The sequence below is a fragment of the Bubalus kerabau genome, chromosome 1 (assembly GCF_029407905.1).
Source record: "Bubalus kerabau isolate K-KA32 ecotype Philippines breed swamp buffalo chromosome 1, PCC_UOA_SB_1v2, whole genome shotgun sequence".
Classification (NCBI taxonomy): Eukaryota; Metazoa; Chordata; class Mammalia; order Artiodactyla; family Bovidae; genus Bubalus; species Bubalus kerabau.
Window position 1 is genome coordinate 19,425,828 of NC_073624.1, and position 25,693 is coordinate 19,451,520.

A 25,693-nucleotide genomic window follows, 5' to 3' on the forward strand; every position below is an offset into this window, starting at 1 on the left:
CCCCATGGAGTATACAGTCCATGGAATTCTCCAGGCCAGAATACTGGAATGGGTAGCCTTTCCCTTCTCCAGGGGTCTTCCCAAGCCAGGGTTCGCACCTAGGTTTCCCACATTGCAGGCAGATTCTTTACCTGCTGAGTCATCAGGGAAGCCCAAGAATACTGGAGTGAGTAGCCTATCACTTCTCCAGTGGATCTTCCCGACCCAGGAATCAAACCGGGGTCTCCTGCATTGTAGGCAGATTCTTTACCAGCTTAGATACCAGGGAAGCCCTAATGTGGATTTAAAAAAAAAAAAAAAAAAGCACAATGCATGTTCTTATGTCAAGACTATGAAGAGAATAATACTCTTTTAAAATTAATTATTTATTTGGTTGTCCTGGGTCTTAGTTGCAGCATGCAAATTCTTACTTGTGGGATCAAAAGAAAAAAAATTGTAACTACATGTGGTGATGGATATCACTGTATGCGTGGTGATGATTTACCAATATGTCCCTTATGATTATATAGTGGAAGTTAGAAATAGATTTAAGGGCCTATATCTGATAGATACAGTGCCTGATGAACTATGGAATGAGGTTCATGACATTGTACAGGAGACAGGGATCAAGACCATCCCCATGGAAAAGAAATGCAAAAAAGCAAAATGGCTGTCTGGGGAGGCCTTACAAATAGCTGTGAAAAGAAGAGAAGTGAAAAGCAAAGGAGAAAAGGAAAGATATAAGCATCTGAATGCAGAGTTCCAAAGAATAGCAAGAAGAGATAAGAAAGCCTTCCTCAGAGATCAATGCAAAGAAATAGAGGAAAACAACAGAATAGGAAAGACTAGAGATCTCTTCAAGAAAATTAGAGATACCAAGGGAACATTTCATGAAAAGATGGGCTCGATAAAGGACAGAAATGGTATGGACCTAACAGAAGCAGAAGATATTAAGAAGAGATGGCAAGAATACACAGAAGAACTGACAAAAAAGATCTTCACGACACAGATAATCACAATGGTGTGATCACTGACCTAGAGCCAGACATCCTGGAATGTGAAGTCAAGTGGGCCTTAGAAAGCATCACTACGAACAAAGCTAGTGAAGGTGATGGAATTCCAGTTGAGCTATTTCAAATCCTGAAAGATGATGCTGTGAAAGTGCTGCACTCAATATGCCAGCAAATTTGGAAAACTCAGCAGTGGCCACAGGACTGCAAAAGGTCAGTTTTCATTACAATCCCAAAGAAAGGCCATGCCAAAGAATGCTCAAACTACCTCACAGTTGCACTCATCTCACACGCTAGTAAAGTAATGCTCAAAATTCTCCAAGCCAGGCTTCAGCAATACGTGAACCGTGAACTTCCAGATGTTCAAGCTGGTTTTAGAAAAGGCAGAGGAACCAGAGATCAAATTGCCAACATCGCTGGATCATCAAAAAAGCAAGAGAGTTCCAGAAAAACATCTATTTCTGCTTTATTGACTGTGCCAAAGCCTTTGACTGTGTGGATCACAATAAACTGTGGAAAATTCTGAAAGAGATGGGAATACCAGACCACTGATCTGTCTCTTGAGAAATTTGTATGCAGGTCAGGCAGCAACAGTTAGAACTGGACACAGAATAACAGACTGGTTCCAAATAGGAAAAGGAGTACATCAAGGCTGTATATTGTCACCCTGCTTTTTTAACTTATATGCAGAGTACATCATGAGAAACACTGGACTGGAAGAAACACAAGCTGGAATCAAGATTGCTGGGAGAAATATCAGTCACCTCAGATATGCAGATGACACCATCCTTATGGCAGAAAGTGAAGAGGAACACAAAAGCCTCTTGATGAAAGTGAAAGTGGAGAGTGAAAAAGTTGGCTTAAAGCTCAACATTCAGAAAACTAAGATCATGGCATCCGGTCCCATCACTTCATGGGAAATAGATGGGGAAACAGTGGAAGCACTGTCAGACTTTATTTTTTTGGGCTCCAAAATCACTGCAGATGGTGACTGCAGCCATGAAATTACAAGACGCTTACTCCTTGGAAGGAAAGTTATGACCAACCTAGATAGCATATTCAAAAGCAGAGACATTACTTTGCCAACAAAGGTTCGTCTAGTCAAGGCTATGGTTTTTCCTGTGGTCATGTATGGATGTGAGAGTTGGACTGTGAAGAAGGCTGAGTGCTGAAGAATTGTGTTGGAGAAGACTCTTGAGAGTCCCTTGGACTGCAAGGAGATCCCACCAATCCATTCTGAAGGAGATAAGCCCTGGGATTTCCTTGGAAGGAATGATGCTAAAGCTGAAGCTCCAGTGCTTTGGCCACCTCATGGGAAGAGTTGACTCATTGGAAAAGACTATGATGCTGGGAGGGATTGGGGGCAGGAGGAAAAGGGGACGACAGAGGATGAGATGGCTGGATGGCATCACTGACTCGATGGACGTGAGTCTGGGTGAAATCCGGGAGTTCATGATGGACAGGGAGGCCTGGCGTGCTGCGATTCATGGGGTGGCAAAGAGTCGGACACGACTGAGCGACTGAACTGAACTGAAGAAAAACATAAACACTATGTTTTACACTTAGAACTAATATAATGTTACAAGAATTACATCTCAATTAAAAATTTTAACAAACAAGATTGGAATATGTAGATAAAAATTAATTTCATCCTTACCTCATTTAGGCTTCTCTGGTGGCTCAGACAGTAAAGAATCTGACTGCAGTGTGGGAGACTCACTTGTGATACCTAGGTTGGGATGAGCCCCTGGAGAAGGGAATGGAAACCCATTCCAGTATTCTAGCCTGGAGAATTCTGTGGACAGAGGAGCCTGGCAGGCTACAGTCCATGCAGACACAAAGAGTCGGACACTAGCATTTTCACTTAATGTCATTTTGTGGACCCAAACTAAACTCATCACTTAGATTTTAAAATATCAAATCTTACTGGATCCTACAGGGTTGGGACAGACACACAGAAATATACAGTAAATCACCTGCACACCAGATATAGGCTTCCTCCTTTGGAGAGCATGAGTTGTAATTCCAAGGGTCAGAAGGACACTGCCAGAGAGAGGTGTCAGTTTTCTGACACTGGATTCCATCCACCCACTGGGGTCTAGAACCTTCTCTAAGAGCAACAGAAGAGTTGAGGGTTCCACTGTCCCCACAGCCAAGCTGTCTGCAGATCACGGACACAGTGATGTCTTCCATGGGGCTGTGGCAGACACTGCCCCAGGTCCCGTTGTAGAAAACTTCCAGCCACCCAGCACACTGCTGGTCCTCACTCACCATCCTGAGGGCCAGGAACTCTAAGGTTGAAAGAGAGGAAACAGGACACAATGAAAACTTTGCTGCATGTTCTAGGTTTTCCTTTCTTCTAGAAATGGTAAACATTCATCTCTGACCTTGTTCAAGAGATACCCACTAGATGACAAGACTGACATTGCCTCCCTTTTAACTGACTTTGTCCATTTGTATCTGTCTTTCTATTTCTACCACAATGGTGTAGTGGATATGAACTGAGAGGAAGACCAAACTGTGTGGGCGCTAGTCAGGGAGGGACAGCTGAATTCTGCTTCCTAACAAAATCTTTGAAGAGTATGTTAAGGGATGTGATGTGGATATTAGGGAGATAGGCAGAATAATTAACCCAAAATGTCCACATCCCAATCTCTGCAATCTGTGAATATGTTACCATAGCTGAGAAAAAGGATTTACAGATGTGATTAAGATAAGGACCTTGGGATGGTGAGATTAAGCTAGAATATTGTATGAACAATGTGAGCCCAGTCTGAGCACATCCTTAGACCCACTATCCTTAAACATGGAATACATTTCTTAGCTCTGCCTAGAGAGAGAAATGTGACTCTGGATAATATCTGGAGGCCTGTAGCATTGCTGGTCTGATAATGGATGAAGGAGGCTGTGAACCAAGGGATGTAGGCAGTTTCTAGAAGCTTGAGAATTCCATGGACAGAGGGGCAGGGCAGGATACAGTCCATGGGATCGCAAAGAGTCAGACACGACTGTGGGACTAACTTTCTTTTTTTTTTTATCTAGAAGATTGAAAAGACAAGAAATAGATTCTCCCCCAGAGCCGCAGAAGTCATGCAGCCCCGCTGAAGCCTTGATCCAGGCCCAGGGAGATCCCTGCTGGACATGTAAGCTACAGAAGTGTAAGGAAATAAATACATGTTGTTGTAACCCACTAATTGGTCAATTGTTACTGAAGCAAAAGGAAACTATTACTATGGATTTAAAACTTTTGTATGTAACTGGAGAGAGCCCTGCTTTCAAGAAAAACTGTAAAAAACGGCTCTGCCAGGAAACACTGCTGAGAAGAAAGGACCAGATCCTCAGCTGCTGCGGGAGGAAGTGAAAGCACCTCGTCTTCACGTCTGCTGGAAAGACAGGCTCCATGGGAGGAAGCCTCCTTCTCTGGTCCTTTAGGCATCTCTCCCTCAGGGCTCAGACCCCGTTCTCCAGGGCCCCACCCCTCCCCCACCTGTGGACAGTGCGCAGCGCAGACCTGAGCAGATGACCCCCGCGTCCTGCTTGTGTCTGCAGTGGTGCCGCCCCCAGCCCCGGGAAGGGCACTTCCACACTTGGGACTCCTTTCCTGTGCAGTTCAAGTTGTCCAACCAGATGGGCCCTGATCCTGCCCCGAAGTGAGCAGACCCCATGGCATTGAGGGCTTCTCCACAGCCCAGCTGCCTGCACACCACGCGGGCATCGTCCAGGTCCCAGCCGTCATCACAGATGGTGCCCCAGGAACCCTGGTCGAGGATCTCCACTCTCCCGGCGCAGGGACCGCCCCTGTCCACCAGGCGGAGCTGCCTGCTGTCTGAGGAGAGAAAAATGGGACAATGGGACGTCGACCTGGGGAATGAAAAGGGTCTTCTGTTCTGTGGGACCCTCACCTGAGCAGTAGGGGGCGCTCTCCTCGGAGGCCGCAGAGCCTGCAGGTTGAGACACGGAGTCGTTGCACTGGGAAAGCACCTGGATCTGGTTTCCTAAAGAAACAACAATGATCAGAAGTCTGGAAGGGTTGGAGAACAGGAAACTGAATTAAGGGAAATGATGACCTGGTTAGTTAGTTAGTTCAGTCGCTCAGTCGTGTCCGACTCTTTGCAACCCCATGAACCGCAGCACACAAGGCCTCTTTGTCCATCACCAACTCCCAGAGTCCACCCAAACCCATGTCCATCCAGTCAGTGACACCATCCAACCATCTCCTCCTCTGTCATCCCCTTCTCCTCTTGCCCTTAATCTTTCTTCACATGATAGAGTTCTTCACATCAGGTGGCCAAAGTACTGGAGTTTCAGCTTCATCAGTCCTTCCAATGAACACCCAGGACTGATCTCCTCTAAGATGGACTGGTTGGATCTCCTTGCAGTGCAAGGGACTCTCAAGAGTCTTCTCCAACACCACAGTTCAAAAGCATCAATTCTCCATTGCTCAGCTTTCTTTATGGTCCAACTCTCATATAGCCATACATGACTACTGGAAAAACCATAGCCTTGACTAGACGGAACTTTGTTGACAAAGTATTGTCTCTGCTTTGTAATATGCTGTCTAGGTTGGTCATAACTTTCCTTCCAAGAAGTAAGTGTCTTTTAAGTTCTTGGCTGCAGTCACCACCTGCAGTGATTTTGTGGCCCAAAAAAATAAAGTCAGACACTGCTTTCATTGTCTCCCCATCCATTTGCCATGAAGTGATGGGAACAGATGCCATGATCTTAGTTTTCTGAATGTTGAGCTTTAAACCAACTTTTTCACTCTCCGCTTTCACTTTCATCAAGAGGCTCTTTAGTTCCTCTTCACTTTCTGCCATAAGGGTGGTGTCATCTCCATATCTGAGGTTATTGGTATTTCTCCCAGCAATCTTGATTCCAGCTTGTGCTTCTTCCAACCCAGCGTTTCTCATGAGGTACTCTGCATATAAGTTAAATAAGCAGGATGACAATATACAGCCTTGAGGTACTCCTTTTCCTATTTGAAACCAGTCTGTTGTTCCATGTCCAGTTTTAACTGTTGCTTTATGACCTGCATACAGGTTTCTATAGAGGAAGGTTAGGTGGTCTGATATTCCCATCTCTTGAAGAATTTTCCACAGTTTATTGTGATCCACACAGTCAAAGGCTTTGGCATAGTCAATAAAGCAGAAATAGATGTTTTCCTGGAACTCCCTTGCTTTTTCAATGATCCAATAGATGTTGGCAATTTAATCTCTGGTTCCTCTGCCTTTTCTAAAACCAGCTTGAACATCTGGAAGTTCACGATTCACGTATTGCTGAAGCCTGGCTTGGAGAATTTTGAGCATTACTTTACTAGCGTGTGAGATGAGTGCAATTGTGTGGTAGTTTGAGCATTCTTTTGCATTGCCTTTCTTTGGGATTGGAATGAAAACTGACCTTTTGCAGTCCTGTGGCCACTGCTGAGTTTTCTAAATTTGCTGACATATTTCGTGCTGCACTTTCACAGCATCATCTTTTAGGATTTGAAATAGCTCAACAGGAATTCCATCACCTGCACTAGTTTGTTAGTAGTGATGCTTCCTAAGGCCCACTTGACTTCTCATTCCAGGAGCTCTGGCTCGAGGTGAGTGTGAGTGATCACACCATCATCAATATCCAGGTCGTGAAGATTTTTTTTGTACAGTTCTTCTGTGTATTCTTGCCATCTCTTCTTAATATCTTCTGCTTCTATTAGGTCCATATGATTTCTACCCATTATTGAGCCCATCTTTGCATGAAACGTTCCCTTGGTATCTCTAATTTTCTTGAAGAGATCTCTAGTCTTTCCCATTTTGTTGTTTTCCTCTATTTCCTTGCATTGATTGCTGAGGAAGGCTTTCTTATCTCTCCTTGCTATTCTTTGGAACCCTGCATTCAAATGGGTATATCTTTCCTTTTCTCCTTTGCTTTTTGCTTCCCTTCTTTTCACACCTATTTGGAAGGCCTCCTCAGAGAGCCATTTTCCTTTTTTGCATTTCTTTTTTTGGGGGATGGTCTTGATTCCTGTCTCCTGTACAGTGTCACGAACCTCTGTCCATAGTTCATCAGGCACTCTGTCTATCAGATCTAGTCCCTTAAATCTATTTCTCACTTCCACTGTATAGTCATAAGGGATTTGATTTAGGTCATACCTGAATGGTCTAGTGGTTTTCCCCACTTTCTTCCATTTAAGACTGAATTTGGCAATAAGGAGTTCATGATCTGCAGTCAGCTCCCAGTCTTGTTTTTGCTGCCTGTATAGAGCTTCTCCATCTTTGGCTGCAAAGAATATAATCAATCTGATTTCGGTGTTGACCATCTGGTGATGTCCATGTGTAGAGTCTTCTCTTGTGGTGTTGGAAGAGGATGTTTGCTATGAAAGCTGTGACCCAGCAGTAAAGTAATCATACTCTTATTGTTCACCTTCTCCGTGCAGAGTTTTCCTTCTGACAGTATCACAATTTTTGTTTTAACCCAAGTGTTGCTATAAGAATGAGTTAAGTAAGTTGTTGTATCCCTAAATCTATCCCTGTGCTTTGCTTAGTCGCTCAGTCATGTCAGACTGTTTGTGACTCCCATGGACTATAGCCCACCAGGCTCCTCTGCCCATAGGATTTTTCAAGCAAGAATACTGGAGTGGGTTGCCATGCCCTCCTCCAGGGGATCTTCCCAATCCAGGGATCAAACCCAGGTCTCCTGCATTGCAGGCAGATTCTTTACCATCTGAGCCACCGGGAAGGCCAAATCTATCCCTAAGTAAAAGCAAAACAAAATTCTTTCTGAAGGATTTCTACAATTTCTTCAATGTCTAACTTTAAAACAAACACTTAAATAAAATAGATCTCGTGAAAAACAGAAAGGAAAAAGGAGACATTGGAAAGAATTTCCCAAATTTTTCAGCTGCTAGATTTACCTGACAGAGAATTTAAATAGCCACGATTAAAGTGTTTACAGAAATAATAGACAAAATGTGTATCTTTGCAGAGAAATAACAAAAGTGAAGTACTTCTAGAGCTGAAAAATGTGTTAGCTGAAATTAAGAACTAAAGAATAATAGTAGCTGTGCACTAGCTCAGCATAAGGTAGAAACATCACAGTGCAAGATCAGAGGATAGTCTTCAAACTAGAAATTCAGGTCACATGACAAGAGTTCTGGTTATATTGTTGTATAGAAGATTTTCCCCCCAAATTTAGCCCAGTTCAGTTCAGTCACTCATTCATGTCCAACTCTTTGTGACCCCATTGGCTGCAGCTCACCAGACTTCCCTGTCCATCACCAACTCCTGGAGCTTGCTCAAACTCATGTCCATCAAGTCGGTGATGCCATCCAACCATCTCATCCTCTGTCATCCCTTTCTTCTCCCACCCTCAATCTTACAGCATCAGGGTCTTTTCCAGTGAGTCAATTCTTCTCATCAGGTGGCCAAAGTATTGCAGCTTCAGCTTCAGAATCAGTCCTTCCAATGAATATTCAGGACTGATTTCCATTAGGATCCACTAGTTTGATCTCCTTGAAGTCCAGGGGACTCTGAACAGTCTTCTCCAACACCACAGTTCAAAAGCATCAATTCTTTGGAGCTCAGTCTTCCTTATGGTCCAACTCTTACATCCATACATGACTACTGGAAAAGCCATAGATTGACTAAATGGACAATTGTCAGCAAAGTAATGTCTCTGCTTTTTAATATTCTGTCTAGGTTTGTCATAGCTTTTCTTCCAAGGGACAGATGTCTTTTAATTTCATGCCTGCAGTCACCATCTACAGTGACTTTGGAGCCCAAGAAAATAAAGTCTGTCACTGATTCCATTATTTCCCCATCTATTTGTCATGAAGTAATGGGGCTGGATGCCTTGATCTTAGTTTTTTGAATGTTGAGTTTTAAGCCAGCTTTTTTCACTCTACTCTTTCACTTTCATCAAGAGGCTCTTCAGCTCTTCTTTGCTTTCTGCCATAAAGGTGGTGTCATCAGCGTATCTGAGGTTATTGATATTTCTCCTGGCAATCTTGATTCCAGCTCGTGCTTCACCCAGCCCAGCAGTTCACATGATGTACTCTGCATATAAGTTAAATAAGCAGGGTGACAACATACAGCCTTGACATACACCTTTCCCGGTTTGGAACCAGTCTCTTTTTCCATGTCCAGTTCTAACTATTGCTTCTTGATCTGCGTACAGGAGGCAGGTCAGGTGGTCTGGTATTCCCATCTCTTTAAGAATCTTCCAGTTTGTCATGATCCACACAGTCAAAGGTTTGGCATGGTCAATAAAGCAGAATAGATGTTTTTCCGGAACTCTCTTGCTTTTTCTGTGATTCAACGGATGTTAGCAATTTGATCAATATGAAAAGGCAAAACTTTTAGCTGAAGAAAAAGAATATATACTTCATTTTGCTTATGACTTTGGGTCATTAATCAGAAAAAGACTCAGTTTGGCAGTCTTCCAGTGGGGTCTTTCAGTGCTGCAATTAGATGTCACCTGGGGCTGAAGTCATTTAAAGACCTGACTGAACTCTGGTTCTGTAAGGAAATTCCCCGAAGTGTCCTAAGGGTAAAGGAACATCATGGCTTCAACTTATTCAGAAAGATTTTACATATTCAGGAAGAAATGGGGCAGAAGGGGAATCGAGAAGGAAAGACACTCACACACACAGAGATTAAAGTGAAATATTGATACTAACATTTAGAAACCCAGGCAAAGGTCATAAAGAAATTTTTATATAACTTTCCCAACATTTTAATGTCTCAAATGATAACAAAATTTTAAAAATTAAAAGGTGAAAACAACTCAAAGAGAATTCATTGCCAGGACACTTTCACAAAAATACTCATAACATCAAAAATAAAATAGCTAGGAGAAATCCTAGTAGAAGATGGGCAAAATCTCTGAGAGAAATTCAAGATATAACTGAATGGAGGGATGTATTATGTCAATGATTTGGAAAACTCAACATTGTCAGTGTCAATCATCCTCAAATTTCTTTGTCTCCTCTCAAATTTTTAAATCTAATCTCAGTGAAAATACCCTTAAGCTTTTCTTTTGGTGAAAATGACAAGCTGATTTCTAAATTCATACAAAATACAAGCAACCGAGAATGACCATCACAGTTGGTAAGAAAAGCAACAAAGTCAGAGGAGTTAATATAAAGTAACTCTTGTAAATTAAAATTATTAAGACTAACTACAAAGTTTGAAACTCTGGGAGATAGTGAAGGACACGGAAGCCTGGTGAGCTGTAGTTCATGGGGTCAGAGTCAGACATGCCTTAGCAATTGAACAACAACAATGACAAAGTTATGACAATTAAGAAAATGCAGTATTGGTGCAAGCATAGACAAATGATAACATGGAACAGAATAGAGAGTCTTAAAAAGCACAGACATACTTGCCCTTCTGCTTATGACGAAGGCGGCACTGAAGTGGGGAAAAGAGTCTTTTCAGAACAAGATTGACTCAATTGGATGTCCATATGAAACTTATCTTACACCAATATCAATCCCAGAAGGAATGCACAATTATATGTAAGAGAAAATACTAAAATTTCCATAAGACACTCTTGGAGAATGTTTTTATGATCTTGGAGTAGGCAAAAATTCTTTTTTAAAGGCTATAAGAAGCATTAAATGTACAGGGAAAAGTTGGCAAGTTATGTTTCCATAAGATTAAGAAATGAGTTCATCAAAGGACACCACTGGATTAAGAAAAAGAAAATAAAAGACCAAGGGTTAAACATGGAAAGTAAGTAACACATATTTGCATCCAAAGACATTGTCATGGTAAGTAGTAGTATCATATCTGTAATAGTCAAGAACTGGAAACAACTCAGATTCATACTGTCAGTAGAATTGATTAGTACATGGCCATATGATCAAAGTCATACTTTACAGTAATAAAAAAAATAAAGTGCTACAATATACAATATCATGCTGCTGCTGCTGCAGCTAAGTCGCTTCAGTCATGTCCAACTCTGTGTAACCCCATAGACAGCAGCCCACCAGGCTCCCCTGTTCCCGGGATTCTCCAGGCAAGAACACTGGAGAGGGTTGCCATTTCCTTCTCCAATGCAAGAAAGTGAAAAGTGAAAGTGAAGCCACTCAGTCATGTCCAAGTCTTTGCGATCCCATGGACTGCAGCCTACCAGGCTACTCCATCCATGAGATTTTCCAGCCAAGAGTACTGGAGTGGGGTGCCATCACCTTCTCCAACAACATCATGAGTGAATCCCAAACATAATTTTGAGTCTAAGAAATTAGATACAAAAGATGCAACATACTGCATCATTTTATATAAAGTTCAAAAATTGATAAAACTCTCTATGTTAGTAGAAGTTGGGTAAGCGCTTTTCCCCGTCGAGGAGAGGGGATGACAGTGACTGTGGGGCTGGGGACATTCTCTTTGTTGCTCTGGGTTGGGGTTCATACTGAGGTCTATACTTACTGCTCCTACATTGTTTTCTATGATTATAAGTAAGCAACAATGTAGCTTAAAAATATATTATTCCCCTTCACACTTCTTGCCCTGGCCTGAGAAATGAAGGAACAATGAGAAGATCCATATTTCACCATGAAATATCTGACTTTGAAGTCCATTTTCCCTCACTCTCTGCTCTTGGGGACATTTCACTCCAGGAGCATCCTGAGTACCAGTAGCCCTTCCCTGTCTCTTACCTGAGCAGATCACAGAGGCTGTGTTGCCATGGGAACAGTCAGGACCACCCAGGGCAGTCACAGGACAACTCCACAGGAAGGACTCAGCCCCTGAGCAGTGAAATCGGGCTGTTAGGATCTGATCACCTCCTTCCACCAAGTGTGGTCCTCTGGGGGTGGAGATGGCGACTCCACAGCCAAGCTGACGACAGACAACATTGGCATTGGCCAGACTCCAGTGGGAGGCACAGAGCACTCTCCATCGTCCAGAAATGTTCATCTCCACCTGCCCCTCACATTGAGAGGAGCCGTTTGTCATGAGCCGGACTTCTGAGTATGCTGGTAGGAGAAGACAGAGTTTCAGCAAAATCACATGACTTTCTCACCTGAACAAGGTGTTCACAGAGGTGAAAGGCCTGACCTGCATCTCACCTGAACAGACAACCTGAGCAGCTCCACTGTGGTGACAAGTGCCCGCTGGACAGGGCACTCTGGGGCAGACCCTGAGCTCAGGCTCCTCCCCCTCACACCTGAACTCTTCAGCCCAGACCCGGGCACTGGACTCTCTGAAGAGCTCATGTCCCAGGACAGACACAGCCTTGCCACACCCCAGCTCTGCACAGATGACCTGGGCAGTGGGGAGTGTGAAGTTCCCATCAGACACTGGGGTCCAGACTTCTCCAGAATGCACTTCTACTCGCCCTGAGCAGGGTCCATCCCCTCCAGCCAGACGCACAAATCCTAAGAGGAAACAACAAAACCAGTGAGTGTTCATGGTACTGACCTCAAACCACACATTACAGGCCGTGGTGTGAAAGTTTTTCTTTTTAAAAATGGAGCATGTAGAGAGCCTTTGACAGTTAGTGTCCTAATCGAATTTTCATCAGCAGGTTTCTGAAAAGAAATCCAGGAGGATTACAAGGTCAGTTTGGGATGGCTGAATCCCAAGAACATACACTTTGAGACTGATTAGAAATCTGAATTCCTAGGTCTAGGAGCCTAGAAACTACAGAGCACAATTCAGATCATTGGAATGGCTGAATGCTGGAAACACATCTTTTAGCATTGGTTGGAGAAGTGAATTTCTCATTTAGCAGCCTAGGACTTACAGATCCAAGGATAATGTGTAATATGCCAGCACTTAAAAGTGGAGATATGCAGAACAGAACCCACCCAGAGGAACATGGGCTATGATATGAGAGACCTAGCATCCAGACAAGCTTAGAAAGCTTTCCTGGAACTTGTTGGGCTAATATTCCGATCAGTTTTCTCTCCCAGGAGCTAGTCCTCAAGTGACTTAGGTGAGGGAAAGTCTTGAGGCTGGATCCATGAGGGGATGCCAACCTGTAGACGGGTGACGGCTCCAGAAAAGAAATATAGATGCTGTCACTAATTCGTGTTTATGTCATCACATCTTGTCTCTTCGATGGCAAAAATTCCATGAATTTCTTCAGTGACCTCAGTGGGAAAGAAGATGAGTTAAGAAAACTCAGAGAGTCATAGAGAGAGAGTCCCAGCCATCTCTCTTGAAATCCTAGGATTTGTCAAAGAACCTGGTAGAGTGTGTGTTCTCAGTGGGAGCTTACCAGACAGCTGAGTTTCCAGATCATCTCCTATTAAAGGTTTTTCTTCTGAAACAGGACTTATAGAAAATGCTAATTGATTTTAATACTATCATTGTACTAATTCTAACCACAGAAAAATATGCATTCTTCTCAAGCACAAATGGAATATTCTCCAGGCTAGGCTACAAATAAGTCTTAACAAATTCAAAAATATTAAAGTAATTCCAAGTATCTTTCATGACCATAATGGAATGGAAATAAAACTCAATAGTGGTAAGGAAACAGGAAATTCATGAATATATAAAAATTAAACCACACACTCCTATTTTAAGATTGTTTTCTCTACTTCTATTAAGAATGCCATTGGGATTTAGATAGGAATTGCATTAAATCTGTAGATCACTTTGACAAGTACAGGCATTTTAACAATATTACTTCTTCCAGGCCAGAAGCACAGAATGACTTTCCATTGATTAGATGGTCTTTAATTTCTTTCATGGATGTTTTACAATTCTAAAAGATGGCATGTTGAATGTTTCACAATTCTAAAAGGAGGAAGAAGAAGGAGAAGGAGGAGGAAGTGAGCAAACAAGCTATAATTTGGAGAGTTCCAAGTTGAAAAAGCCTCAATATGGACAAAATATGTAAATATTTGTGGGAAACACTTGTTGGATAGGTTGTTAGCATATTGCATCGCCCTCTGCTCCTCCCATCTACCACTTAAGCTGCTATCCTTTTTCATTTCTCCCACTTCAGACAAGCAAACACAATTTTAAAAGACACAGATGAATGCAAAAGAAAATCAGAAAGGATAGCTACTGCTGTAGAAGCAGGGTGTAGGTGGGGTATATGGCAGGCAAGGTGGGATCAAGGAAGTTTTAAAACTAAAGGAGAGAAAAATAAAAGTTTTTTTTTATTTTTATTAAAAATAAAGTTCATCATTTGGTCATCAGAGGAACACATTTTGAACAGAATGAAAATAACCCAATGAAAAAACTTTATTTGATTCATCAAGTATAATTCCCTGATTTTTAGATGTGTTCTGATTATTTATTTCTAAAGTTCTTACTGGTAAAGGACTGCTTAGTGATGCCCAACATCCAACCAAAAAATTCTTAGAATTTCCAAAGGGGAAAAATGTAACCCATAACACATTTTAAAAAAATAATCATTTAAATCAGCTTCAGAAATTGCAGAAATTATTGAACTGGCTGAAGAGATCTTTAAACTACTAATATCAATATGCTTAATGAACAATAAAAATAAACATGGAGGAAAACTAGCAAAAATAAACAAATGAGACTTCTAAAACTGAAAAAATATAGTATTGGAATGAACAATTATTTGGATTAATTACACAAGAGACTAGACATTGCAGAATAAAAGAATTGGGAAGTAAAACACAGCAGTAGAGACTATCTAAACTGAACCAAAGAGAGTAAAAAGGCAGAAAAATATGAATGGAAACTCAATGGCATGTGGGATAATATAAAAATATATAAAATATGTGTATTTGGAGATTCAGAATAAGGGATGTGTAGAAAAATATTAAGAAAAGATAAATGAAATTTTTTCCAAATTTATTGAAAACTATAAATCCACTGATTCAAAAAGCTAAACAAACCCCAAACAAGGTAATGAAATCATTCTCAGAAAACATGACAATGTAAATACTGAAATTCAGTGGTAAACAAACAAACAAAAATATCTTAAGAGCAGCCAGGGAAATTTGACACATTATATACAGCAGAACAAAAGGATAAGTATTATTTACTGACTTTTTGTTGGAGGCAGTGAAAGTCAGATGACAATGTAAAAACATATTTAAAGTATTGGGGTTGGGCATTTGTTACTCTAGAATTGAATCACCTATAAAAATACTTTTCAAAACTGAATGAAAATTAAGATGACTTCAGGTAAATGAAAAATGATAGAATTGGAGGCCACCAGACACACACTACACAAAACTGCCTCAGAAAGTTCTTCAAGCTAAAGGGAGATGACAGCAGATGAAAACAGGGATCCACTCAAAGGTATAGAGTCTGTGCTAGATGTTGATTCTCTGTAAGAAGATTTAAGGCAAAAATATTAGCAACAAACTATAAGATTCATAATAAATTTATAAGTAGAATGTATGACAATGATAGCACCAATGACCAAAGTGGAAGAAAGCTATGGTGACTGACATTGCATGTTGTGACATAACATCATTTCAAGGTAGAATGTAATTAAAGATTAGTAATTCAACATGGGCTTCCCCAATGGTTCAGTGGCGAACAATCCATCTGCCAATGTAGGAGATGCAGTTTCGATCCCAGGTCTAGGAAAATCCCACATACCATGGAGCACCTAAGCCCATGCACCACAGTGAGCCTGTGCTCTAGAGCCCGGGAGCCATGACTACTGAAGCTTGAGCACCATAGAGCCTTGCTCCACAGCAAGAGAGGCCACCGCAGTGACCACCTCGTGCACTGCAACTAGAGAGTAGCCTCTGATCTCCGCAACTAGGGAAAAATCTATGCAGCAATGAAGACCCAGCACGGCCAAAAATAAATAAAAATTATTTTAAAATTTAAAAAATAATTCAACATTATTATCACCTAAAAATCTGATATGATTAATAAGCCAATAGAGTTTTAAGATAAAATAATATACTCAAAGATTAAAATAGGAACAAAGATATAACAAATAGCAGTCAAGTACACTTAAACACAATTATATCAATAATTACATTAAAGGTAAATAATTTAAGTACTCCAAATAAAAAACAAGATGATCAGACCAGATAAAATAAGACAAAACAATATACTGTCTATAAATATATATGTGTTTGAATATAAACACAGAAACATATTAAAAAGGTAAAAAATTATATACTATGCAAATACAAATCAGAGAAGGCTGTATACAGTATCTATACTAATATCATACAAAGTCAGACTATAAGACAAAGAATACATTCAGAGAAAAAGAAACATTTTATGGTAATAAAATACAAAAGAAATTATATACTAGCAAAACTGGTGGCTTAAAAACAAAGTGAGGCTTAGAAGAAAATTTAGAACCTTGATGCTTCCTTGATGCCTACATTAAAATAAAAATAGAAACAGAAGAAAATGATCCAAGACTCAAGAATCTACAAAAGCAACAATGATCATAATTGGAAAGTGAAAGTCGCTCAGTCGTGTCTGACTCTGTGACCCCCATGGTCTATACAATCCATGGAATTCTGCAGGCCAGAAAACTGGAGTGGATAGCCTTTCCCTTCTTCAGGGGTCTTCCCAACCCAGGGATCAAACCCAGGTGCCCCCTGTTGCAGGCAGATTCTTTATCAGCTGAGCCACAAGGGAAGCCCAAGAAAACCGGAGTGGGTAGCCTATCCCTTCTCCAGGGGATCTTCCTGACCCAGGAATCAAACAGGGGTCTCCTGCATTGCAGGCAGACTGTTTACCAGCTGAGCTATCAGGGAAAATCATAACTGAAAAAGAGGAGTGAAAAGTGAATACAGAAATCAATTAAGTAGAAAGCAAATACAAATCAAAAAAATCAATAGGGTCCATTAGTGATTCTTTTAAAAAGAACATAAACACGGATAATCTTCTAGCAAAACCAATTAAGAAAAAAGATGAAACACAAATTAACAACACCAGTAACAAAAGGAGGAATATCATTATAGATCCTCCCAACATTTAAAGATAAGAGATATGAACCAGTGTTATTCTAATTTGAACATTTTTTGTAAAGTGGGCCTAGTCCTTGAAAACGCATTACTTGTGAAACACAACTCACCGAAATCTGATACAAAAAAAGAGAAAAATATGAGTAAACTTGTATTTGTTAAATAAACAGAATCCGTATTATAAAAACTTTCCTCTAAGAAAACTGCAACCTCCAAATGCTAGCACTTCCACAGAGCTCAGAAATGACTCCCACAACAGGATAAAGGAAGAGAGGGAGGGAAGGAATGAGGGCAGGAAGGAAGTGTAACACAGAGGCTGTGGTGAATGTACAAGTTGACCTGCATCTTTCCAACCCTCCGCTCCTGCAATCCTTGCATCTTCACCCCCTCACCATTTTGCACTTCAGTACTGTAGTCCCTAGTGGCTCAGAAGATAATCAAGACTCTGCCTGCAATTCAGGAGACCCAGGTTTGATCCCTGGGTGAAGATGATCCCCTGGAGAAGGAAATGGCAACCCACTCCAGTATTCTTGCCTGGAGAATCCCATGGACAGAGGAGCTTGGTGGACTAGGGTCCATGGTGTCACAAAGAGTAGGACAGGACTGAAGCAACTTGGAACACTTGCACCACAGTCCTTCTCAATTTGTTTAGCCCCTCATTGAAATCTCCTCCTTATTTCAAACAGGCTTCTCTACAGTCTTCTCTAGTCATTGTTTCTACTCTAGATTTCTCCTAAACACAGTACTCCACTTCCAACAATCCACTACTGAGGCTGAAATTTCTCTTCCATACCTGACTCCTAAGATTAAGCAGAAGAAACTCCAAGAGTTCAATTTTGATTAAGATAATGAAAAGACAAGCTATTCTAATCTTATCTCTACTAAATCACCACCACTTAACTTTGCATCATTAAAACATGTCTGAAAATACAGAAAAGACAGACCAAGGGGAGGAAACTAGTGACAAAAAGAGAAATAGAAGGAACCTGGAACCATTCATAAAAATGTGAGAGCCTAAGTTAGAGCAATGGTAGTCAGGGAGTACAAACCACAAGCAGTGTTTAAATATCAGAACATCCTCCAATTCTTTACTTTTAAGTGTATCTTAACTGGTATTAATATCAAGACATCAATCTTCTTAGGATGATAACATTTGGAGTTCTAATTTCACAGAAAGTTCAAACATCACACACTCCATTTTCATTCAGATGCTGATTTATCAAAATATGGTAGAGACACCTGTAGTGTTTCCACAAATTTATCTGCAGTTAGAACCATGATTAGGACATTGTGACGATGACAAAGGTTACTTGAGATGCCAGAAGACAGGTTTGCTTAAAGCAAAAGTTTCTAACTAAAATTTAAAAGCACCTTGAAAATAATTATTTTTAATAAGAATAATAAAGAGAATGGAAGAAAACTTTTTGAACAGATGAATAGATTTATGACATAGTGCTGTAATGGTTTCACAAATGCATACTTATCAAGCAGTTTTGTATGTCAGTGATACCTCAATAAAGTACCTTTTAAAAAGGAAAAGAATTGTTTTCTTAAGGGCTTCAACTAGAATCATCAAAGATCTGTCGAAGGTGAGATTAGAAAAGATCACTTTTCCAATGATCTTCCTCAACATAAACACCCAAGAGTTGATTGGCTGTGGCTGCTAAGGACCTACTGCAGATGTCCTCAGGGCTCCCTTGTCCCATGATCACATCAGATGGGGTGATTCTTGCTTAAGACCAGCTCCCTACTTGAGGAAACTCACTGTGATAACCGACAATATCTTCCTCCAGTCCAGCTGCTCTGATGGGATTAATATCCTGGACATCCAATCCACAATTATAATAACAACTAGAAGCCTCTCTGTCAAATACTGTGACCACCCACCCACACCCTAGTTTCACTGCTGTCTTTACTGCATCCACCTTGGCAAGGTCAAACATATAGACAGCACTGAGCACTTCTGAGCAGTCACTTCAGATCCTCTTAGTGTCACTGCCTCTTATACGTGATGAACTTCAGCTGCTGTGTTGTAAACTTCAAGACTACATTTTCCTGCTCCCTCAACATCCCTGCAAATGTGATGTGAGCTCCCCACTCGGTTGATCAGGTGCACCAGTGTGATGAGATTGTTTTCTGCCACAAGTTCCACTTCTGGCTTCCTCTGACTGTGACCTGCTGCTGCTGCTGCTGCTGCTGCTGCTAAGTCGCTTCAGTCGTGTCCGACTCTGTGCAACCCCATAGATGGCAGCCCACCAGGCTTCCCCATCCCTGGGATTCTCCAGGCAAGAACACTGGAGTGGGTTGCTATTTCCTTCTCCAATGCATGAAAGTGAAAAGTGAAAGTGAAGTCGCTCAGTCGTGTCTGACTCTAGCGATCCCATGGACTGCAGCCTACCAGGCTCCTCCGTCCATGGGATTTTCCAGGCAAAAGTACTGCAGTGGGTTGCCATTGATTGTGACCTAGAGACATTTAAATGCACCAGTGAAATCCCTTCACACCTTTTCCTTGTGTAACTGCACCCTGACCCCCAGTGTGGTCACTTGTCCACAGGTCTTCACATGCCCTTTTGGGTCACCATTGCTTGGTTGAGCCTATTCTATCATCACATCCTCCACATAACAACATGGAGGAGTGTGTGACTCTGACATTCAGACCCTATGAGTATGATAAACCTTGTTCCCCCAACTCTTCTATGACCCCTCCCCCACCATGTAGCCACACCCTAGTGACCATTACGTCAAAGAAAACAGAACAATTACCATGATGAGACTATGTCACAGAAGTCAAACCCAGAAGCTGTATCTGTATGAAACTTTTGATCTCACCTCTCTGCCTCTTGTGACACATCACAAAGATCCTTTATCCAAGTATGTTCTAAAGGCTGTATCTGTAATCTCGAGTCATTCTGGTAATAAGACAGAGGCTTTTCCTGCTAGAGATCCCCACACAGACCAGACAGGACTTACCTGAGCAGACTACTCCAGCATCCCAATCATGAGTATAGCTATCATTACGATAGTCTTTAATATTAGAATGCTCACAGTCACTGACAGTTGACTCTGTCCCTTCACATGAAGTATACAAAAGCCAAATAGGGCCAAGTCCTGGTCCAAAATAAGCGCTTCCAGGAAAACCAATGGCAGCTCCACACCCCAGCTGTCTGCACACTACAGATGCATCCTTCAAGCTCCACGTGTAACAATCCACTGTGCCCCATTCTCCTTGGTGCTTCACTTCCACTCTGCCCTCACAGCGATGGGCTCCATCCTTCAACCTCAGCTCCAGAGCTGCAAAAGAGACACAGACACAGGACACAGGAGAGATTTTAGGAGACCATGTAGTGGTGTATATTTAAAATGTAAGCTTTCTGAGGAGTAAAAGAGTGCATGGGATATAGTATTTCCTGACCTCTGTGGTATAAACATTCCCACCGTGGCCAACTCTAAGCTCCCAATGTGCCATCACTGAACCTGGAGCAGGAAGGGAGGCACGAGGTGTTTCTCACGAGCCTGTAGAACCAGCTCCAGGGACACCACCGAGGACAGGCCTTCAGGGACTCTGGATGCTGCCCTCCCTGTAGATGTGCCCAAGGCTACTAGGGCCCAGCTTCTCTATCTCAGTTACAGCTCGTGGCCCCAGATCCAGGGAGGAATCGTTCCTCTCCTTCCCTGCTCATAGGGAGCATCTCATCCAGCTCAGGAACAGAGGCTGGGGTAACAGGCTCTGAAATGTCCTGGCTATTCCTGCCACCTGGGGTTCATGTCCTTGTGTAATCCACACTTGAATGTACCTAGTAACACGCATCTAACAAATGGAATTTGACAAAAGTGATCAGATGTCACTTTAGCGATTAAGTTTTAAGACGACTCTGGTTTCTGCATTAAAAAGGAGTTCATTTGTAGGAACATTATAGATGGAAACATTACTAGTGTTCAGCAACATTTAAAATTCTCTTTTTATGAGCATGTGGAAATAGTAATACTTCATTGCCTATTTGAAGTTAAGCATAACCATGTGATCTGGCTCATTCAACAAAGTGGCAGAACAAATGATGTCACTTCCACATAGAAACATTTAGGAGCCAGTATATTTTTCTACCACAGCGAATACTGCAGCCTTGTATCACAGTGGGATATAATACAATGGTGGAGAATCCAACAACCTGAGTGCTTGAAGAATTACAATAGCAGAAGTCCTGCCAAAGTGAACAGAACATGTTATGTAAGGATACATTTTGTTTTTTTACTACACCATACCTAGCTTACTTTTACTAAAATGGAAAATAACAGCAGAAAATTGACAGAAAAATACTAAGATAAAGACTAGGTATACAAAATTGAGAAACATCTATACTAACATCTAAAACCCCAAGAACAAAAAGAGATGTCAGGGTAGAGTAGACTGAAGCCTTAGATTTACTGAAACAAAAAAATAAAATTGCCAATATAAAATTCTACACTCAAAACCATTCTTTCCAAGAATGAAGACCTCAAATGTGCCATTACCAAAATGCTGATGTAGGAGACAGCAGCCTCCATCCTCTTAAAAAAGACCAAACTTAGACAGCAATCAGTAAGAAAAACAGCTCCAGAAAGATGTGGAGTACCTTAAGAAGTCTGACCATGCCAAGATACTATCATTTTGGAGGCATCAGTACATCCTCCAAACCAGAATTACTCAGTGTCAAGGGTGCCAGGAGAGTTCCTCTCACCAGGAGGGTAAGAGCAGGCTGAGTAACCAGTGTCCCTAGCCTTTGAGGGCACCATATGAAAGTCCGGCTTCAGGTTCACTTCATGCAGACCTCCAAAGCTGAGCCAGTCTTATAGAGATGGTTAGGCATAAGAAAGAAGAGCAAAGGACCAATAGCAACCACATGGCAGGAGAAATCACAGTTCACAGTGACCTGCTCTGCAGACAGATGTAGCAGATTTTACCCCTGTAAGAATTAATAACCAGCTCAGATGATGGTTTCCAGTAGTCATGAATGGATGTGAGAGTTGGACAGTAAATAAGGCTGAGCCCTGAAGAATCAATGCTTTCGAACTGTGGTGCTTGAGAAGACTCTTGAGAGTTCTTTGGACAGCAAGGAGATCAAACCAGTCAATCCTAAAGGAAATCAACCCTGAATATTTATTGAAAAGACTTATGCTGGAGCTGAAGCTCTAATACTTTGGCCACCTGCTGCAAAGAGCTGACTCATTAGAAAAGACCCTGATGCTGGGAAAGACTGAAGGATAAAGAGAAGAGCAGCACAGGATCAGATGTTAGATAGCATCACCAACTCAATGGACATGAGTTTGAGCAATGAGCCATTGTTGGTCTTGGCCTTTGCTGCCTTCCTAGGCCTTCCCACAACCTGAGCACCTGCAACCATCAACTCCCCCACAGAGGTACCTGCAACAGGCCCCCAAAGCCAAATGCGTGCACACCATTGGCTCTGGCCACCACCACTGCTGGTCATGACCCTAGGCTCTGGAACCAGAGGCACTGCTGAGAACACTAACTACCATTCCAGTGACAGCAGACCCCCTGCAACACTTGCCAAACACCACACAGTTGTCAGTGCTGTGAACATCAGCAGCCTGAGCCAAACAGCCTCATGCCCTCCTGGACCCAGTGCCACCTTATGCCTCTGCACTTGGCACCCTGCAGTACATTCCAGTGTGCCGCTACCCAGAAGTGAAAGGCTTTCTCTACTGAAATCAGGACATAGAGTCTGGCAGAGGTGACAGCTTTTTTAAATGTGCAGACATCTACAAGAGAATAAGACATCAAGAAGAATCTGGGAAACAAAATCCCACCAAAGGAATACAGTAAACCTCTTGTAACCAGCTCAGATTAATGGAGATCTAAGAATTGCCTGACAAAGAATTCAAAATAATACTTCAAAAGAGGCTCAGAGAGTTACAAGAGAATTCAAATATTTATTGATAACAGGAAAATAATACAAATAAAATAAGAACAATAAAGACATATACTTTAAAAAAAAAAAGAACTAACCAGATATTTTGAAGCTGAATAATAAATGAATGGGTTTTCCAGGTGATGCTAGGGGTAAAGAACCCGTATGCCAGCGCAGGAGATGTAAGAGACTCAGGTTCGATCCCTGGGTCTGGAAGATCCCCTGGAGGAGTACATAGCAACCCACTACAGTATTCTTGCCTGGTGAATCCCATGGACAGAGGACCCTGGTGGGCTACAGTCCATGGGGTCACAAAGAGTCACACATGACGGAGGTGATTTAGCATGAACACAATACAATGAGTAAACCGAAGAATTCAGTACAGAGATTCAACAACAAACTTGACCAAGGAAAAGAAAAAAAAAAAAAAAAAAGAACCAATAAGTTAGAAGAAAGATCAGTTGAAAGTATCCAATTAAAGGAACAAAAAGAGAATGAAAAGAATATGGAAAGCAGTGGGAACTATGCACACCATAAAAAGAAACAATGTATTGAATGGAGCCATAGAAGAAGTGAAAGAGAAAAGAAATAATGGCTGAGGACTTCCCTGGTGGTGAAGTGGATAAGAATACGCCTGCCAACGCAGGGGACATGAGTTCAATCCCTGGTCCAGGAAGACTCCACATGCCGCAGGGCAACTAAGCCAGCGTGCCACAGCTGCCGAAACCTGTGCACCTAGAGCCTGTGCTCTGCACCAAGAGACGCCACCACAATGAGAAGTCTATGCACTGCAGCGAGGAGCAGCCCCTGCTTACCACAGCTAGAGAAAGCCCGCATGCAGCAAGGAGACCTAGCAAAGAAAGAAAGAAAGACTGAGAATTTCCCAAACCTGGGGGAAATCTGGAAAGATGATGCTGTGAAAGTGCTGCACTCAATATGCCAGCAAATTTGGAAAACTCAGCAGTGGCCACAGGACTGGAAAAGTCAGTTTTCATTCCAATCCCAAAGAAAGTCAATGCCAAAGAATGCTCAAGAAGCTAATAAGTAACCCCAAAATTTCAATTCAAAACAACCTTCTCCAAGACGCACAGAGTAAACTGTCCAAAAGCAAAGACAAAGAGAGAATTCTAAGTCTAAAGAGAAGAAAAAAATTGTCACCCAAGAGGACTCCCATAAGGAGATCAGCATATTTGTCCAAAGAAACCTTGCAGACCATGAAGAAGGATTGGAAACATACTCCACTCTCACTCAGTGGAAAGCAGCTCCCAGGAAGGGACAGGAGAGGGCACGAGAGAAAATGCTCCCTACAGAGTCACAGCAGATCCTGGGAGGGGAAAGGACCATCCCAGGCTCCCAGCACATCAGGAAATGAGTCCCAGGGACCGGGGCAGGGACTTGGGAATTTATACACCTGAGGCTATGCATCAACTGATCTCTACAGACAAGAGGTCACCTCTCCTGAATGCGGGCTTCTCTGCTCCCTAATGACACCTGGTGGGAACAGGTGAGGCCAGCAAACAGAGCCTCTCACAGAGCCCAGTGCTGGGCAGACAGTCAACAAGCAGAGGGGAGCCCGGCAGATGGGGGATAGGAGCCAGAGAGAGGCAGGCAGGTGCACGATTATCTCTGATCCAGTTACAAGGAGTGGCCATGACACCCAGCCCTGTGGACACCCTGTGTGCTTCACAGGCCAATGGACTCAGTCCATGCTCTGCAGCCCCGTTCCTCTCACACAGACAGGCTCCATCCCCCTTACACACACAGCCTCACACTCTCCCACATACACATACATATTCTCACACAAATACACACAATCTCCCACGCTACTCAAACACTCCTCACACACCCTCACTCACCCTCACATACTCCTCACACACCCTCATACACCACTCACACACTGCTCACATACTCCACACACACACATACACACTCTTCACACCCTCACACACACAAATACATAAACTCCTCACACACACATACACCCTCACACACTCCTCACACACTCACACACACACACACACTCCTCATACCGTCACACACACACACTCTCACACAGTCCTCACCTGCACACATACACACACACACACAAACACAAGCACAAAGCCTACAGGGGCACAGACACAGGAAACACGGGGACCCAGGGGCAGTGCTCACACACCAGGCACGTGGAGCATGTGGGAACAGCCCAGAGTCCCAGCTGGGGTCAGTCGCTGGAACTTGCACACACTGGGAGCCACTGGAACCCTAGAAGCTCCCAGAGGACAAGTGAGACAGCCGAGGGGACTCAGGCTGACCCAGCTCTGTCCAGACCAAAACTCACTGCTCTGTAGAATCTGCCACTATGACCAGTGGACCCCCCACAGGAGATGGACCAGTATTCACAGCCGGAGCGCTTCCTTTTCAGTGAAAAACACTAAGACTGCAGCTCCACAACTCCAGACACCTTTCCCTTCATCAAGGCCTGCACTCCCTGCTACGGACCCAGGAAAGAGGGGCAGCTCTTACCTTGACCACCCACCACGGTGCTGAGGAGGAGGACACAGAGTCCCCACAGGGAGAGGTGTCTGCCCAGAGCCATCCTGACCCCACGTCCTCAAGGTCACAGTCCCAACTGCAGGATCAGTCTGTGAGGAGGCGTCAGGGTGCCGACCAGGGTTTATATAGATCACCCCTTACACCCTCCCTCCTGAGAGCCAATAGCGACACCTTTCACCATTTCAGGCACTATCGGAGGCTGCATCTGCCACTTTCTGAAGCTCAGACACCAATGAGCTTCTGCATCTTCAACATCTCCTTATATGAGCAACACGGTCCTTGGACCTTCTGCTTCCGTGGTCCTGAGAGCCGGGCCCCATAATCAGGACTGGCGTAGAAAACTATGAGTACCTTTCTTTCTTCTGATCACCCTGGCCGATCCCCAAGGACTGTGAGAT

General features: G+C 42.6%; 1 protein-coding gene across 1 annotated transcript in view; it reads right to left on the reverse strand.

Annotated features, from left to right (window-relative positions):
* Positions 1–25,338, reverse strand: part of LOC129621733 (antigen WC1.1-like) — a 62,521-nt gene extending 37,183 nt beyond the window's left edge. The window contains exons 1-7 of the mRNA XM_055538835.1: positions 25,266–25,338; positions 19,825–20,145; positions 12,043–12,351; positions 11,632–11,949; positions 4,892–4,984; positions 4,501–4,815; positions 2,966–3,280 (exon numbers count right to left, since the gene is read on the reverse strand). Of these exons, the coding sequence (XP_055394810.1) occupies positions 2,966–3,280; positions 4,501–4,815; positions 4,892–4,984; positions 11,632–11,949; positions 12,043–12,351; positions 19,825–20,145; positions 25,266–25,338 (1,744 nt within the window). The remainder of the gene's footprint in view (positions 1–2,965; positions 3,281–4,500; positions 4,816–4,891; positions 4,985–11,631; positions 11,950–12,042; positions 12,352–19,824; positions 20,146–25,265) is intronic.
* Positions 25,339–25,693: the final 355 nt, after the last annotated feature.